This window comes from Bombina bombina, chromosome 4, assembly GCF_027579735.1.
Source record: "Bombina bombina isolate aBomBom1 chromosome 4, aBomBom1.pri, whole genome shotgun sequence".
In the NCBI taxonomy this organism is placed as follows: Eukaryota; Metazoa; Chordata; class Amphibia; order Anura; family Bombinatoridae; genus Bombina; species Bombina bombina.
In genome coordinates this window covers 800,365,079-800,383,369 of record NC_069502.1, presented here as the reverse complement: position 1 = coordinate 800,383,369, position 18,291 = coordinate 800,365,079, and the positions used below count along the sequence as shown (strand labels likewise).

At 40.9% G+C, this 18,291-nt stretch overlaps 1 protein-coding gene and 1 pseudogene across 1 annotated transcript in view; one reads left to right on the top strand and one right to left on the bottom strand.

Moving 5' to 3' along the window:
• Positions 1-18,291, top strand: part of LOC128657030 (histone H3-like) — a 48,588-nt pseudogene that overhangs the window by 13,124 nt on the left and 17,173 nt on the right.
• Positions 1-18,291, bottom strand: part of LOC128657029 (histone H3-like) — a 49,153-nt gene that overhangs the window by 28,500 nt on the left and 2,362 nt on the right. The window contains exon 2 of the mRNA XM_053711256.1: positions 7,282-7,301. Within this exon, the coding sequence (XP_053567231.1) occupies positions 7,282-7,301 (20 nt within the window). The remainder of the gene's footprint in view (positions 1-7,281; positions 7,302-18,291) is intronic.

Sequence of the window (18,291 nt, the reverse complement as noted above, 5' to 3'; positions counted from 1 at the left end):
AGGGCCTGGGCAAATACTTTTCTTGAACATAATGATGACATTCTCAACTCTCTAGACTCCTTTTTCTCTGCTTTAGCACAAATATATGAGGATCCCTTCAAACAACAAACCGCTGAAAATGCTATGAGGTCCCTAAAGCAGAGAAAAAGAGAGGTTGAGGAATATATAGCCGAATTTAAGAGGTAGGCCCCTGACACCCAGTGGAACAACTTATCCCTCCGAAATCAATTTAGGCTAGGACTGTCAGAGGCCATTAAGGATGAGTTGTCACGTACCCAAATACCACCAACTCTAGAACAGCTTATTGACCTCAGTATTTGCATTGATAGGAGGCTTAGGGAAAGACACCACGAAAGATCCACCCATGACTCACAATTTAGGTCAAAAACCACTCCAACTACAGCCAATACACACTCTAAATCCCTACCAGAACCTATGGATATTGCTTTTCTACGTGGACCCCTAAGTACTCAGGAGAAGTTAAGACGTAGGTCCCAGAACTTATGCATGTACTGTGCCTCAGATGAACATGGGGTAAAAGACTGTCCTATTCTCACCCGCCAGAAAAAGGGTAAGCAAAATACACCCTCTTCCTCTATTAAAACTGTACTAAAATGCAGCCATTATTGCAATATACCTCTTGTTTTACAGTGGGACCAATCACGAGTGAACGTCCAAGGGATTATTGACTCAGGAGCCTCTCTTTCATACTTGGATGTAAATTTCTGTAAAGTAAATAAAATACCCCTGCTCAAAAAATTGTGTCCTGTTCCTTTAAGGGGTATTGATGGCGAGGTCTTGTCCACAGGTCCTGTGTTACATGAAACCATCCCTATCCTCATGTCAACCCCCTGTAACCATAGAGAATTTGTTAAATTCGATGTAATCACATCACCTGACTTTCCTCTAATTTTAGGCTTACAGTGGCTCCGGCAACACGACCCTTGTATCTCTTGGTCCTCTCTTTCAATTCAATTTAACTCCAATTATTGTAAATCCACCTGCTTTCCCCATTTACTTCTACAACCTCCCACAGATTATCATATACCTACTGTTCCTACAGACTATGAAGAATTCTTCCATGTATTCAGTAAAACTGAATCCGAGAATCTTCCTCCCCACAGACCGTATGACTGCCCAATAGATTTACTACCTGGAGCAGTCATACCATGTGGACATATTTTTCCACTGTCTAAGCCTGAGTTACAACACCTAAGAACATATATTGATGATAACTTGAAAAAAGGCTTCATCAGACCCTCAACTTCTCCATCGGCTGCAGGAATCTTCTTTGTGAAAAACAAGAATGGTTCTCTCAGACCGATTGTGGACTACAGACAACTAAATAAAGTTACTATAAAGAATCGCTACCCCCTGCCCCTTATCTCCGAATTAATAGAGCGTCTAGAGGGATCCAAAATTTTCACCAAGCTGGATCTCTGCGGAGCTTATAATTTGATCAGAATGCGGGCAGGAGACGAATGGCTGACGGCATTCCGTACACGTTACGGATTGTTTGAATATGTCGTCATGCCATTCGGTCTCTGCAATGCTCCTGCCACATTTCAGCATCTGATCAACGATATTTTCAAGGATATATTGGACTCCTTTGTGGTAATATATTTAGACGACATTCTCATTTTTTCTAAAACCCTAGCAGAACATAAGAACCATGTCCGCCAAGTCCTCGCACGTCTTCAAAGTAATTCATTGTTTGTGAAAGCAGAAAAATGTATCTTTCATACCAACAGCATCCCTTTCCTTGGATACATCATATCGGACAAAGGCATTTGCATGGATAACAACAAAATCCTGGCAGTTTTGAATTGGCCAGTTCCTACCACTAGGAAAGAAGTCCAAAGCTTTCTAGGATTCGCCAACTTCTATAGAAAGTTTATTAAGAACTATTCCATGCTCGCAAAACCCCTTACTAACCTAACCAAACAGAACATCAAATTCAAATGGACACCCTCCGCTCAAAACGCTTTTGACCTCCTAAAAAAGAGTTTCACTACAGCTCCCATACTCAGATATCCTAACACAGATTTACCCTTTACATTGGAAGTGGACGCATCTGACTTTGCTCTCGGTGCAGTCCTGTCTCAAAGAGATGCCTTTCAACAACCTTTACATCCAGTCGCCTACTACTCCAGGAGTCTAACTGAAGCAGAAAGGCAATACCCCATCGGGGAAAAAGAGCTTCTTGCGATAAAAGCAGCATTCGAACAATGGAGACACCTCCTTGAAGGGTCAACCACACCTACCATAGTATATACGGATCACCGAAACCTGCAATACCTGAAGACCACCAGAACTCTCTCAGCACGCCAAGTTCGTTGGAACCTTTTCTTTTCTAGGTTTAATTACCTCATCACTTACCGACCAGCTAACAAGAACGTAAAGGCAGATGCTCTATCCCGCTTGCCAGATACACAGCATCACTCATTTACCCCTCAACTTGTCATCCCCAAAGAAAACATTCTTCTCTTCCTAGTTGATACTATTCCGTATCTACGGACAGAACAAACTAAAGATCCAACTATACCATTAAACCTACTACTGAAGAACACTGAAGATCTCTATTGCTACCAGGGAAAGATATACATCCCACCTTCACTTCGTAACCAGCTACTGAAATCTGCTCACGACTCACCTATGGGTGGACATTGTGGTTTAACTAAAACCAAGGATTTACTACTCAGATCCTACTGGTGGCCTACCATCACATCTGATGTGGCCATGTACGTTAACTCCTGTCACATTTGTACTACTACAAAGAGAATTAAAAGACCACCTTTCGGTCTATTACTATCTATACCTACTCCGGATAAGCCATGGCAGCACATTGCTCTTGACTACATCGTCGACTTACCTCACTCCGGTAACTACACAACAATTCTTGTTGTTGTGGACTTATTTAGCAAAATGCTCCATCTGATACCATATCATAAGTTACCAACAGCTGCTGAAACCATACACCTGTTAATGACTAACGTTATTAAACTACATGGTTTACCCACGAAAATACTCACAGATCGTGGATCGCAATTCACCAGTGCCCTATGGTCTGCGTTCTGTAAACAATTCTGCATTGAGAAGAGATTGTCTTCCTCATACCATCCACAGACTAACGGACAAACAGAGTGCAGCAACCAGTGGGTAGAGCAGTTTTTACGCTCTTATTGTCATACTGCACAAAACACTTGGTCCCAATACCTTCATTATGCCGAATTTGTCTTCAACAATACTGTACACTCCACTACCAAACAGACTCCTTTCTATACCAACTATGGGTTTCACCCTAAATTCCAATACCTCCCCGAAAAAGTTCCAGATCATCCACACATTTCTGATCTCACATCCACAATTATCACCAACTTCGCAAACATCAAACAAACCATTGATGCTGCTAAAGTTGTGCAAAAGAGATATTACGATCGTAAGCATATTCCTCCACCAGCTTACTCTGTGGGTGACCTTGTTTGGCTCTCCACCAGAAATCTTCGTTTGTGTACACCCTCAAGGAAACTTTCACCTTTGTTCATAGGTCCTTTTCCTATCCAGCGCATCATCAACTGTAATGCTATTCATCTCACTCTACCCCCCACGCTCAAGATACACCCTACATTCCATGTGTCATTGCTTAAACCCTACAAACATTTATGTGACCATCTAACTGGACAATCCTTACCCCCGGTCTCTATTGACCCCAATATGGAGTACGAAGTAGATGACATCCTAGACTCTAGACGTCGAAGAGGCATTCTTCAGTACTTGATTAAATGGAAGGGTTATTCCTCGGAACATAACTCCTGGGAGCCATCATCTAACATATCAGCTCCTAGATTGATCTCCAGATTCCATCAACGGAACCCCGATCGTCCTGGTTCTTGAGCACCGGAGTTGCTCCTTGGAGGGGGAGTCCTGTCATGTATTAGCCTGTCTTACTGCCCCTTTAACAAATTTCCCAGTATCACCTTAAATACCAGCATTCCACTTCCTTCCTTGCTTGGTATTGTTCGTCTGCAACTAGCTAAGCTGCATCTTGATTAGCTCTTCAGCTCTACTGTGTCACTCCTGCATCGGCTAGTCTCTACTGCCTGTCTGTTCTGTTCACAGCGCTAACGGATCTGCCGCCTCTGTGACGTCACACGCCAAGCAGGGCGCCTGTCAGCTCTCCTCTCCACAGCACTACCGCTGCATCCGAGCTGTCCTCTAAACTCTGCTCTACCGAACTCTCTTGCCTCAGCTTACCAGGTATTTAACCCACACGGGTTACTTTGTATTTCATGTTACTATTATGGCCATGCTCACTTTTTCTATATTGCGCATAATATCAGCTTAACACCGTGTTATTGTCTATCCCCTGACTACAAGCTCACTGTCAGGCTGCTGTTTACCAATCTCCCCACACATGCTGCAACAGCCATTACCTACCTGTGAGCCCCTATTCACATATCAACTGCTACCTGTGCATGTTGGGCTATTACACATTACTTAGGGGTAATGTCCATGTAACTGCCCTCTGCACAAATCTGCTACAACTACTCATTATAATATTATTTCAGTGGCTGTGGTCCAACCCATACTTTGTTTTATTGCAGGCATTGCCTGTGATCCTGACAGAAATACTAAGCCCTTTATAACATGGACCCAACTGAAATGGCCTCACACATACAAACACTTACTAATAAAGTAGATCTCCTAACTGAAGGACTTACTACACTTAAGCTAGAAAATGACAATTTAAAAACATACATCAAGGAAGTTGTGGAAAGGAAACCCCCTCCACAAGAACCCCATATCAGCTCCCCTGAACCCTTCTCTGGGGACAGAAAAGTTTTTAGGGAATTCAAAAACTCCTGCTACCTATTATTTACCCTTAAGCCTTTTACTTACCCCAATGACAGGGTAAACGTTATGACTACAATTTCCTACCTAAGAGCTGAGCCCAGGGCCTGGGCAAATACTTTTCTTGAACATAATGATGACATTCTCAACTCTCTAGACTCCTTTTTCTCTGCTTTAGCACAAATATATGAGGATCCCTTCAAACAACAAACCGCTGAAAATGCTATGAGGTCCCTAAAGCAGAGAAAAAGAGAGGTTGAGGAATATATAGCCGAATTTAAGAGGTAGGCCCCTGACACCCAGTGGAACAACTTATCCCTCCGAAATCAATTTAGGCTAGGACTGTCAGAGGCCATTAAGGATGAGTTGTCACGTACCCAAATACCACCAACTCTAGAACAGCTTATTGACCACAGTATTTGCATTGATAGGAGGCTTAGGGAAAGACACCACGAAAGATCCACCCATGACTCACAATTTAGGTCAAAAACCACTCCAACTACAGCCAATACACACTCTAAATCCCTACCAGAACCTATGGATATTGCTTTTCTACGTGGACCCCTAAGTACTCAGGAGAAGTTAAGACGTAGGTCCCAGAACTTATGCATGTACTGTGCCTCAGATGAACATGGGGTAAAAGACTGTCCTATTCTCACCCGCCAGAAAAAGGGTAAGCAAAATACACCCTCTTCCTCTATTAAAACTGTACTAAAATGCAGCCATTATTGCAATATACCTCTTGTTTTACAGTGGGACCAATCACGAGTGAACGTCCAAGGGATTATTGACTCAGGAGCCTCTCTTTCATACTTGGATGTAAATTTCTGTAAAGTAAATAAAATACCCCTGCTCAAAAAATTGTGTCCTGTTCCTTTAAGGGGTATTGATGGCGAGGTCTTGTCCACAGGTCCTGTGTTACATAAAACCATCCCTATCCTCATGTCAACCCCCTGTAACCATAGAGAATTTGTTAAATTCGATGTAATCACATCACCTGACTTTCCTCTAATTTTAGGCTTACAGTGGCTCCGGCAACACGACCCTTGTATCTCTTGGTCCTCTCTTTCAATTCAATTTAACTCCAATTATTGTAAATCCACCTGCTTTCCCCATTTACTTCTACAACCTCCCACAGATTATCATATACCTACTGTTCCTACAGACTATGAAGAATTCTTCCATGTATTCAGTAAAACTGAATCTGAGAATCTTCCTCCCCACAGACCGTATGACTGCCCAATAGATTTACTACCTGGAGCAGTCATACCATGTGGACATATTTTTCCACTGTCTAAGCCTGAGTTACAACACCTAAGAACATATATTGATGATAACTTGAAAAAAGGCTTCATCAGACCCTCAACTTCTCCATCGGCTGCAGGAATCTTCTTTGTGAAAAACAAGAATGGTTCTCTCAGACCGATTGTGGACTACAGACAACTAAATAAAGTTACTATAAAGAATCGCTACCCCCTGCCCCTTATCTCCGAATTAATAGAGCGTCTAGAGGGATCCAAAATTTTCACCAAGCTGGATCTCTGCGGAGCTTATAATTTGATCAGAATGCGGGCAGGAGACGAATGGCTGACGGCATTCCGTACACGTTACGGATTGTTTGAATATGTCGTCATGCCATTCGGTCTCTGCAATGCTCCTGCCACATTTCAGCATCTGATCAACGATATTTTCAAGGATATATTGGACTCCTTTGTGGTAATATATTTAGACGACATTCTCATTTTTTCTAAAACCCTAGCAGAACATAAGAACCATGTCCGCCAAGTCCTTGCACGTCTTCAAAGTAATTCATTGTTTGTGAAAGCAGAAAAATGTATCTTTCATACCAACAGCATCCCTTTCCTTGGATACATCATATCGGACAAAGGCATTTGCATGGATAACAACAAAATCCTGGCAGTTTTGAATTGGCCAGTTCCTACCACTAGGAAAGAAGTCCAAAGCTTTCTAGGATTCGCCAACTTCTATAGAAAGTTTATTAAGAACTATTCCATGCTCGCAAAACCCCTTACTAACCTAACCAAACAGAACATCAAATTCAAATGGACACCCTCCGCTCAAAACGCTTTTGACCTCCTAAAAAAGAGTTTCACTACAGCTCCCATACTCAGATATCCTAACACAGATTTACCCTTTACATTGGAAGTGGACGCATCTGACTTTGCTCTCGGTGCAGTCCTGTCTCAAAGAGATGCCTTTCAACAACCTTTACATCCAGTCGCCTACTACTCCAGGAGTCTAACTGAAGCAGAAAGGCAATACCCCATCGGGGAAAAAGAGCTTCTTGCGATAAAAGCAGCATTCGAACAATGGAGACACCTCCTTGAAGGGTCAACCACACCTACCATAGTATATACGGATCACCGAAACCTGCAATACCTGAAGACCACCAGAACTCTCTCAGCACGCCAAGTGCGTTGGAACCTTTTCTTTTCTAGGTTTAATTACCTCATCACTTACCGACCAGCTAACAAGAACGGAAAGGCAGATGCTCTATCCCGCTTGCCAGATACACAGCATCACTCATTTACCCCTCAACTTGTCATCCCCAAAGAAAACATTCTTCTCTTCCTAGTTGATACTATTCCGTATCTACGGACAGAACAAACTAAAGATCCAACTATACCATTAAACCTACTACTGAAGAACACTGAAGATTTCTATTGCTACCAGGGAAAGATATACATCCCACCTTTACTTCGTAACCAGCTACTGAAATCTGCTCACGACTCACCTATGGGTGGACATTGTGGTTTAACTAAAACCAAGGATTTACTACTCAGATCCTACTGGTGGCCTACCATCACATCTGATGTGGCCATGTACGTTAACTCCTGTCACATTTGTACTACTACAAAGAGAATTAAAAGACCACCTTTCGGTCTATTACTATCTATACCTACTCCGGATAAGCCATGGCAGCACATTGCTCTTGACTACATCGTCGACTTACCTCACTCCGGTAACTACACAACAATTCTTGTTGTTGTGGACTTATTTAGCAAAATGCTCCATCTGATACCATATCATAAGTTACCAACAGCTGCTGAAACCATACACCTGTTAATGACTAACGTTATTAAACTACATGGTTTACCCACGAAAATACTCACAGATCGTGGATCGCAATTCACCAGTGCCCTATGGTCTGCGTTCTGTAAACAATTCTGCATTGAGAAGAGATTGTCTTCCTCATACCATCCACAGACTAACGGACAAACAGAGTGCAGCAACCAGTGGGTAGAGCAGTTTTTACGCTCTTATTGTCATACTGCACAAAACACTTGGTCCCAATACCTTCATTATGCCGAATTTGTCTTCAACAATACTGTACACTCCACTACCAAACAGACTCCTTTCTATACCAACTATGGGTTTCACCCTAAATTCCAATACCTCCCCGAAAAAGTTCCAGATCATCCACACATTTCTGATCTCACATCCACAATTATCACCAACTTCGCAAACATCAAACAAACCATTGATGCTGCTAAAGTTGTGCAAAAGAGATATTACGATCGTAAGCATATTCCTCCACCAGCTTACTCTGTGGGTGACCTTGTTTGGCTCTCCACCAGAAATCTTCGTTTGTGTACACCCTCAAGGAAACTTTCACCTTTGTTCATAGGTCCTTTTCCTATCCAGCGCATCATCAACTGTAATGCTATTCATCTCACTCTACCCCCCACGCTCAAGATACACCCTACATTCCATGTGTCATTGCTTAAACCCTACAAACATTTATGTGACCATCTAACTGGACAATCCTTACCCCCGGTCTCTATTGACCCCAATATGGAGTACGAAGTAGATGACATCCTAGACTCTAGACGTCGAAGAGGCATTCTTCAGTACTTGATTAAATGGAAGGGTTATTCCTCGGAACATAACTCCTGGGAGCCATCATCTAACATATCAGCTCCTAGATTGATCTCCAGATTCCATCAACGGAACCCCGATCGTCCTGGTTCTTGAGCACCGGAGTTGCTCCTTGGAGGGGGAGTCCTGTCATGTATTAGCCTGTCTTACTGCCCCTTTAACAAATTTCCCAGTATCACCTTAAATACCAGCATTCCACTTCCTTCCTTGCTTGGTATTGTTCGTCTGCAACTAGCTAAGCTGCATCCTGATTAGCTCTTCAGCTCTACTGTGTCACTCCTGCATCGGCTAGTCTCTACTGCCTGTCTGTTCTGTTCACAGCGCTAACGGATCTGCCGCCTCTGTGACGTCACACGCCAAGCAGGGCGCCTGTCAGCTCTCCTCTCCACAGCACTACCGCTGCATCCGAACTGTCCTCTAAACTCTGCTCTACCGAACTCTCTTGCCTCAGCTTACCAGGTATTTAACCCACACGGGTTACTTTGTATTTCATGTTACTATTATGGCCATGCTCACTTTTTCTATATTGCGCATAATATGAGCTTAACACCGTGTTATTGTCTATCCCCTGACTACAAGCTCACTGTCAGGTTTCTGTTTACCAATCTCCCCACACATGCTGCAACAGCCATTACCTACCTGTGAGCCCCTATTCACATATCAACTGCTACCTGTGCATGTTGGGCTATTACACATTACTTAGGGGTAATGTCCATGTAACTGCCCTCTGCACAAATCTGCTACAACTACTCATTATAATATTATTTCAGTGGCTGTGGTCCAACCCATACTTTGTTTTACTGCAGGCATTGCCTGTGATCCTGACAATTCCTTCCTGGCATAAATCCTGTCTGGTCTTCGGGTATTATGTCACCAATCACTTTCTTTAACCTATCCGCTATAATTGTCATGCAAATCTTGTAGTCATTATTCAATAATGATATGGGTCTATATGAGCCCATATCCTCAACCGGTTTCCCCTTTTTGTGTATCAGCGTTACCACTGCATCTGAAAAATAAGGTGACTTCATTTGATTTTCTGTTTAATATGTATTATATAGTATTGTTAAAGTAGGTAGGATTTCCTCTTTGATGGTTTTATAGAATTCTGCAGTGAGCCCAACTGGACCGGGTGCTTTATTTGTCTTTATTTTATTAATTGCATTATTAACTTCTATTTCTGAAATTGGTGCATTAATTTTTCTAACAGTATCTGCTTATATTTGAGGTAACTTTATTTTTTGCCAGAATCTTTTTTTTCCCTCTGCATTAATATGTACTTCCGCATATAATTATTTATAGAAATTATAGAAAGCATTAGAGATTTCCGTATTCTTTGTATACGTTTTCGTTCCAGTTTTAATTATTGCAATCAGATTTTTACTTTTTCTGTGTTTAGTGATTTTCGCAAGAGGTTTTGCTGAAATTCCCTGATAGCCCTGATAAAAAGCTCTTGTTTTCAAGTCATCCATAACCCATTTATCTTTCAAAAACATTTCTCTTTCGAGTTTGGCCTCTGTATATCTTTTCCACGTTAATGTATTGGGATAGTTTAAATATCTATTGTACATATTTTTGAGTTGGTTTGCAAGTTGCCTCTCCCTATGTTTATTTTTCTTTTTTTATTTTTATCATGTAAGCTTTAATTTTGCCTCTAAGGACGGCCTTTCCTGCCTCCCAAAAAGTTTCTATCTTAGAAATGTATGATTCATTTAACAGATAATATTCCTTCCATCTTCCGCGTAACCAGTTCACAAACTTTTTGTTATTTATCATATAGCTTGGAAACCGGAATGTATTAAAGTTGTTACCTGTAGCCTGAGGAGTTTTGATTTGCATGGAGATAATAGCATGGTCTGAAAGAATTATCTCATCTATCTGTGTTTCAATGTCTAATGCGAGTAATTTATCTTCTATCATAAACATATCTATCCTAGAAAACGTTTTGTATGATTTAGATTCACACGAGAAGTTACGAGTGTCTGGGTTTTGCAGACGCCATATATCTTAGAGTTTCAATGTCTTACTAAATTCTCTTAATAATTTTGCTTCTCTCTGGTAAGCTTGTCTGTGTTTAAGTCTAAACCTATCCATCTCTGGGTACATAGTTAAATTAAAGTCACCCGCTACTATTAGGTTCTCCCCTATCAGGGGACTCCATTTTTTTTTAATTTTGTCCCAGAACTCAATATCCAATTTATTAGGTCCGTATATATTGCAGAATGACCATAACTTATTATCAATTTCTACTTGAATAATTATATATCTTCCTGCTGGATCTAGTTCTTGTCTTTTTATATTATAGGAAATGTTATTATTAAACATGATTGCCACACCACATTTTCTTTTGTTACAGGGGGTTGCTATAATTTCTGTCACCCAATTAGTTTTAAGTTTAGGAATTTCCTTCTCATTCAGCTGTAATTCCTGCAAGAAAATAATATCTGGGCTATGTCGTTTTAAAATTTTTAATATTTGTTTACGTTTGATGGGGGAGGAAATCCCTCCCACATTCCATGACACTATATTCAAAGTCGACTGCATTTTATTAATGTAGTACTTATAAAAAATAACAAGTAATATAACATTTGTGTTCACCTAACCCCCATTAAAAGCTGCTCTGAGCCCTCTTTTGACCCAGCAAGAGAGAGGAAGGGACATGGACCTAGTACACTCAAAAGAGTCAACCAACAAAAAATTTCGAGTTTAAGTTTTCTTTTCTTAAAGAACTTTATCTGTCTTAGGATCATAGTAGGTTCAAATATATAAGCCTGAATCCTCCCTGACATTTCCTCTATCATGTTACTTAGTCGATTATCTTAGGTTCAAGGTTACCTTCTATCAATCCTAATATTTCTTTGCATACAGTAAGATTCTGCTTCCTCTTTAGAGTTCAAAATGGTAAAACCTTCTGCCTCTGCTATCACTACTTTGGCCGGGTATCTTAATGTCGCTTTAGTGTCAGCTTTTAGTAAGGCCGTACAGTAAGGTGCCATTATTTTCCTTTTTGTTGATGTGTTTATTGAAAAATCTTGGAAGATATGTATTCGTTTTGAACCGAGTGTTAGCGGTTGGACTTTCCTGTGTTGTCTCATTATCTTGATTTTATCTTGAAAGTTTAGGTATCTTATTATCACCATCTTTGGGCTCATATTCCCATCTGGGTGTTTCCTGCTAGTACCAGTTCTGTGTGCTCTCTCTACTGTTAATTTTTCAAATGGTGTTTGGAACCCCAATAATTGGGGTAATGTAGTAGCTCCAAAAGTTATTAAATCAGTATACTCTGGGGTCTCCGGTAATCCCACTATTCTAATATTATTTCGTCTCGATCAGTCTTCGAGATCATCAACTTTAGCTTGAAGACTATTGATTTTATCTGTGTGTTTTATGTTAATCTCATCTTGTGCATTATGTTTATCTTCTAATTCCGCGACCCTAGTTTCTACCTCTATTATTCTTTTAGAAAATTGTTTGATTTCCAGTGAGAGCCCTGCGATCTCTTTCTTGACTACGTCGAATTGTGGTAGTAATAAATCTGCGAGTTGGTTAAGTGTCATTTGATTTTCCTGATTAATTATTGGGGGTATTTGTGCTTCTAAGATAGACTCTGTAGCTGTATCTGCTGTTGTTTTACCTTTTTTGTCTCTTTTTAGCGGCATTGCCGGTGATCTGGGTTTTGTGCCCGTGATATATTTTTCCATAAGTGCCCCCTTTCCACTCTTATTTGTGTGTTAAAGTGCCTTCGTATATTACATCTAAGTGCCTGTGTGTGAGTAACGTGTGTGTAGTGATATGAGTGTGTCTTTCTCTAGAGATATCTTGTTGTGTCTTTTATACAAGAAGAAAAGAAAAAAAAAATGTGCAGTGATACTGCCCAGTGGCAGAATTGTGTGAGTTAATGTTGGCAATGGTATCAGCTAGACAAATCAAATCTTACTATCTGAAACCTTCAAAGGAGAGACAAAAGTCAGCGTAAACCAGTATTTAAATCAGTTAATTCCTTCTGTTAATACCACCCTTTCCCCCCAAAAAAACAAAAAAGACAAGGAAAAGCCAGGAAGAAAACAAAAACAAAACCCTATCACACAGTATCACTAATTATCACTCTCTTTGAGCCTTGGGTAATATTATGTACATATACTGAGTTATGTAGCTTATACTGCAAGAAAAAAAAAAAGACCCTTTACAACTCAGAAGTCCAATGTATATTACTTTGCAGTTAAGTACTTAAGATGTTTCCTTAATAGGTCTCAGTTTTCAATGTTATTCAGTCAGGCTTAGAAAACTTAGCCTGTGTTATATCACCACAAAGTCTCAAATCCAAACTTATCTATGGTGTAGACAAGTTCAGTTATCTGAAATGAGTCCGGTTTTTCCAGTAATTAGTACTTAAATTGTATCTTGTGTAAGTATATGGGATGTTCCGTATATCTATTCCCTTGAGCTGTCCCAAAAAAATGATACACAGTTCTTTCCAGATATCTTCCTTATTGCAATGGCAATTTAGGTTAAATCTGTTACTATTTTAGTTATCCTCTTAACCTCTTACATGGAATCGTCCCCTAATATCTTATGTCATTGCCGACATTTACATCCTTGATTCTATAACCTCTGCTGGTATGAGGTTTTATGGCTAACACATACTTTAGCTTAGCACAACACCGATCAATTGTTAGAACACTTTATCTCCTGTTAAATTATTTGCAGTTTGCTGTTTTTTAAACCAGTCTCATATTAACAGCTGCTGTTGTATTCCCCAGCCTGTCTTTTTAATAGCGGTGTATCAATAGGAGAGAGCCCTTAATAAAAAAATAGTGTAAGTCTTTTTATAGTGACAACAGTGATAATTTTGTAGTACTTACCCCCCTGCTTCACGGCTTAACTTCGGCGTTCAGCTTTTTCAGTGAGCGAGCCAGAGCGCTTACCCGGGTAGTTGCTTCCGGACGCCAGATCCTCCCACGTGTTCCGGCTCACAACTGTGACCTCACCAGTCAGTGCCGACTTACGGGAGGGGGTAAGGGAGACCACGCTCCGATGTATCCAGGGACCTGCTCACTTATTCAAGGTAAGTGTATTCTGCCGGCCGATTGCTTCTACTTTTTCCCAGTGATCTTCTGATAATCTTGTTGCCACATTATTGCTGATTTGGGCTCTTCAATCCTAACGAGGTGTTTCACATCCGCTTCATGCTCTTTTACTCTGATTTCCGCTGGTTATAGCGCTTTGGTCAGCTTGATTTCAGGCAGTATGTATCCGGTGGGTGTTCTTATCCTGTGTTGTCTCCTTAAAAATATTTGTAGCTCGGTACTGTGTTAGCGGCTGGTTCCGGTCAGCCTATATGGATATGATAGACTTCCTTGTATCAATTTTATCGCCTCCAAGCAGGGTATACTTTCGCCCTAACAATAAGGCTCTGTGATGGGGTATCTGTAGTTACACTGCTCTACAATTCCAGAGAGCTCGAGCGTGCACAGCTTCCACAACGCTCCTCCCACAGGAAGTCAGTATCTAGTGATTTTATATCACTGAAAGTATTATTTAACCCTTATGTTACCTTTCTCACATAAATTAGAGTGATAGTCATCTAGAAAATACTCCAATCCATCTCCATGTTCATACCTCCTGGCCACATAGTACCCAGTGCATAAATCCAGAACAGTTCTCTCTGTTTAAGATTTTTCTCCCTATTGCCCCCCCCCCCCCCTCCTAGGTTTCTCAACATGATCTATAATTTGAAATCTTATTTGGCTAAGGCTATGCCCAGCTGTCAAAAAATGATGTGCCACAGGTGCATCTAGGACTGCTGTCCTTATACTACTCTTATGCTGATTCAACCTTTATCTCCTGTTAAATTATTTGCAGTTTGCTGTTTTTTAAACCAGTCTCATATTAACAGCTGCTGTTGTATTCCCCAGCCTGTCTTTTTAATAGCGGTGTATCAATAGGAGAGAGCCCTTAATAAAAAAATAGTGTAAGTCTTTTTATAGTGACAACAGTGATAATTTTGTAGTACTTACCCCCCTGCTTCACGGCTTAACTTCGGCGTTCAGCTTTTTCAGTGAGCGAGCCAGAGCGCTTACCCGGGTAGTTGCTTCCGGACGCCAGATCCTCCCACGTGTTCCGGCTCACAACTGTGACCTCACCAGTCAGTGCCGACTTACGGGAGGGGGTAAGGGAGACCACGCTCCGATGTATCCAGGGACCTGCTCACTTATTCAAGGTAAGTGTATTCTGCCGGCCGATTGCTTCTACTTTTTCCCAGTGATCTTCTGATAATCTTGTTGCCACATTATTGCTGATTTGGGCTCTTCAATCCTAACGAGGTGTTTCACATCCGCTTCATGCTCTTTTACTCTGATTTCCGCTGGTTATAGCGCTTTGGTCAGCTTGATTTCAGGCAGTATGTATCCGGTGGGTGTTCTTATCCTGTGTTGTCTCCTTAAAAATATTTGTAGCTCGGTACTGTGTTAGCGGCTGGTTCCGGTCAGCCTATATGGATATGATAGACTTCCTTGTATCAATTTTATCGCCTCCAAGCAGGGTATACTTTCGCCCTAACAATAAGGCTCTGTGATGGGGTATCTGTAGTTACACTGCTCTACAATTCCAGAGAGCTCGAGCGTGCACAGCTTCCACAACGCTCCTCCCACAGGAAGTCGGTATCTAGTGATTTTATATCACTGAAAGTATTATTTAACCCTTATGTTACCTTTCTCACATAAATTAGAGTGATAGTCATCTAGAAAATACTCCAATCCATCTCCATGTTCATACCTCCTGGCCACATAGTACCCAGTGCATAAATCCAGAACAGTTCTCTCTGTTTAAGATTTTTCTCCCTATTGCCCCCCCCCCCTCCTAGGTTTCTCAACATGATCTATAATTTGAAATCTTATTTGGCTAAGGCTATGCCCAGCTGTCAAAAAATGATGTGCCACAGGTGCATCTAGGACTGCTGTCCTTATACTACTCTTATGCTGATTCAACCTTTCTCGCACATTACGGGTGGTCTCCCCTACATAGCCCCACCCACATGGGCACTTGATTAGATATACAGCAAATTCTGTATTGCAGGTAAAATACCCCCTAATCCAAAATTTCTTGCCTGTACGTGGGTGGGAAAATGTAGAGCCTCGCAACATATTATTGCAGTTAGTACAGTTTAGGCAGGGAAAACAACCATTATTCTTCTTATCAATATATCTCTGCACTTCCATCTTACTAGGTCCTATTTCCGCCCTTACAAGGGTTTCCTTAAGATTTTTACATCTCCTGTATGCTGGCATAGGAAATTCTTGGAATTCTTTCACTTCAGGATTGCAATCACTCAGTACACTGCAATGCTTCCTTATAATCCCCTGTATCCTACTACTCAGAGGAGAAAACTTACTGACAAAAACCAACCTATCCATTTTTTCCTTCACTTTTTCTTTTTGTTCTAGCAACTTTTGTCTAGGAATTTCCAGTGCATACTTTATGCCCTCCTGTATTAATTCAGATGGATATCCTCTCTTAGTAAACACACTCCCAATCTCACTAAGCCTCTCCATTGCCATACTTTCATCTGATACTATATGCGCCTTACAAGCAAAAATTGGCTTTTTGGCAAAGATCGAGTGAGAGTAGGAGGATGTGCACTATTGTAATGCAATAAGTTATTGCAATCTGTTTCCTTTCTGTACAGATCCACTGATAAAAAATTTCCAGACTTATACACCTTGGTATCTAAAAAATTAATGCTCTCTTCACTATGGACGAGTTTAAATTTGATATTCAGGGTAGCATTAATTAAATTCCTTTTCCACCTGTGATGGCGCTTCCCCCCTCTGCGTGTCTGGCTTCTCCCTCTGAGTCCCTCAACGCCGATTCAGATGTGGAGCTCTGTGTACCGGACTGCATCGGTTTCTCCTTCAGCCGGAAGTACCTCCATACCTCCTTCCGGTCCATTCTCCTACTCCCTCCCCTGTCCAACGATTGACCGTTCCGGTCTCATAATCGTGCTCGTCACGGGCAAACTTAGTCTTTTTTTCTCTCCTGTATGGTACTCCTCAGCTCTTGCATCTGTGTCTCAATCTCGCCAAGCAGCTTATCCAGCTCTTGTACCGACATCGATACCACCAGCTCTTGTTTAAATTCCTCCATCTGGATCTTCTGCTTTCTCAGCTCCATTTGTAAATATTCAACTGTGAATACCATCAAATCAAAGGAGCACTTGTTCAAGATCATCTCAAATTTCTGTAAATATTCAGTGTTATCACGCAGCAAGGTATGTTGCACATTCATTCATGGCCCCTTGGAATTCTTTTAACTCTATGGTATTCCACTAGAGTCACTGCATGCAATTCATATGCTGTATGTTTCTTCTGTGTACGTTCATAATTTTTACTCACAGCCTGACTGGGAGAGGCTCTCAAGAAATCCCTTGAACCACAAATCAGTGTGGTGATTCTCGCTGCCTCCATGTCAGTGTATCCAAAAGTGCTTTGCAATGATGCAGGGTTAAGTGAGATGCAGAGACATTATATTCTTGAACTGCTAAGTATTGTACTTTGATGCAATTATTTCCTTTTCCAAGATGAGTATTTTCTGCAACTCCAGGGCACAGCCATGGGTTCCAATGTCGCCCCCACATATGCAAACATTTTCATGAATGTGTTTGAAGAACATGTGGTGTATAGCCACCCTCTATTTATCCTATATGGCGCCTATATAGATGATGTGTTCGGTATGTGGTTGGGCGACATTGGAACCCTGGAAATGTTTTTTGAGGATTTAAATAATGCTACCCTGAATATCAAATTTAAACTCGTCCATAGTGAAGAGAGCATTACTTTTTTAGATACCAAGGTGTATAAGTTTGGAAAAATTTTATCAGTGGATATGTACAGAAAGGAAACAGATTGCAATAACTTATTGCATTACAATAGTGCACATCCTCCTACTCTCACTCGATCTTTGCCAAAAAAACAATTTTTGCGTGTAAGGGCATAGTATCAGATGAAAGTATGGCAATGGAGAGGCTTAGTGAGATTGGGAGTACGTTTACTAAGAGAGGATATCCATCTGAATTAATACAGGAGGGCATAAAGTATGCAGTGGAAATTCCTAGACAAAATTTGCTAGAACAAAAAGAAAAAGTGAAGGAAAAAATGGATAGGATGGTTTTTGTCAGTAAGTTCTCTCCTCTGAGTAGTAGGATACAGGGGATTATAAGGAAGCATTGCAGTGTACTGAGTGATTGCAATCCTGAAGTGAAAGAAATCCAAGAATTTTCTATGCCAGCATACAGGAGATGTAAAAATCTTAAGGAAACCCTTGTAAGGGTGGACATAGGACCTAGTAAGATGAAAGTGCAGAGATCAGATAAATTGATAAGAAGAATAATGGTTGTTTTCCCTGCCTAAACTGTACTAACTGCAATAATATGTTGCAGGGCTCTACATTTTCCCACCCACGTACAGGCAAGAAATTTTGGACTAGGGGGTATTTTACCTGCAATACAGAATTTGCTGTATATCGAATCAAGTGCCCATGTGGGTG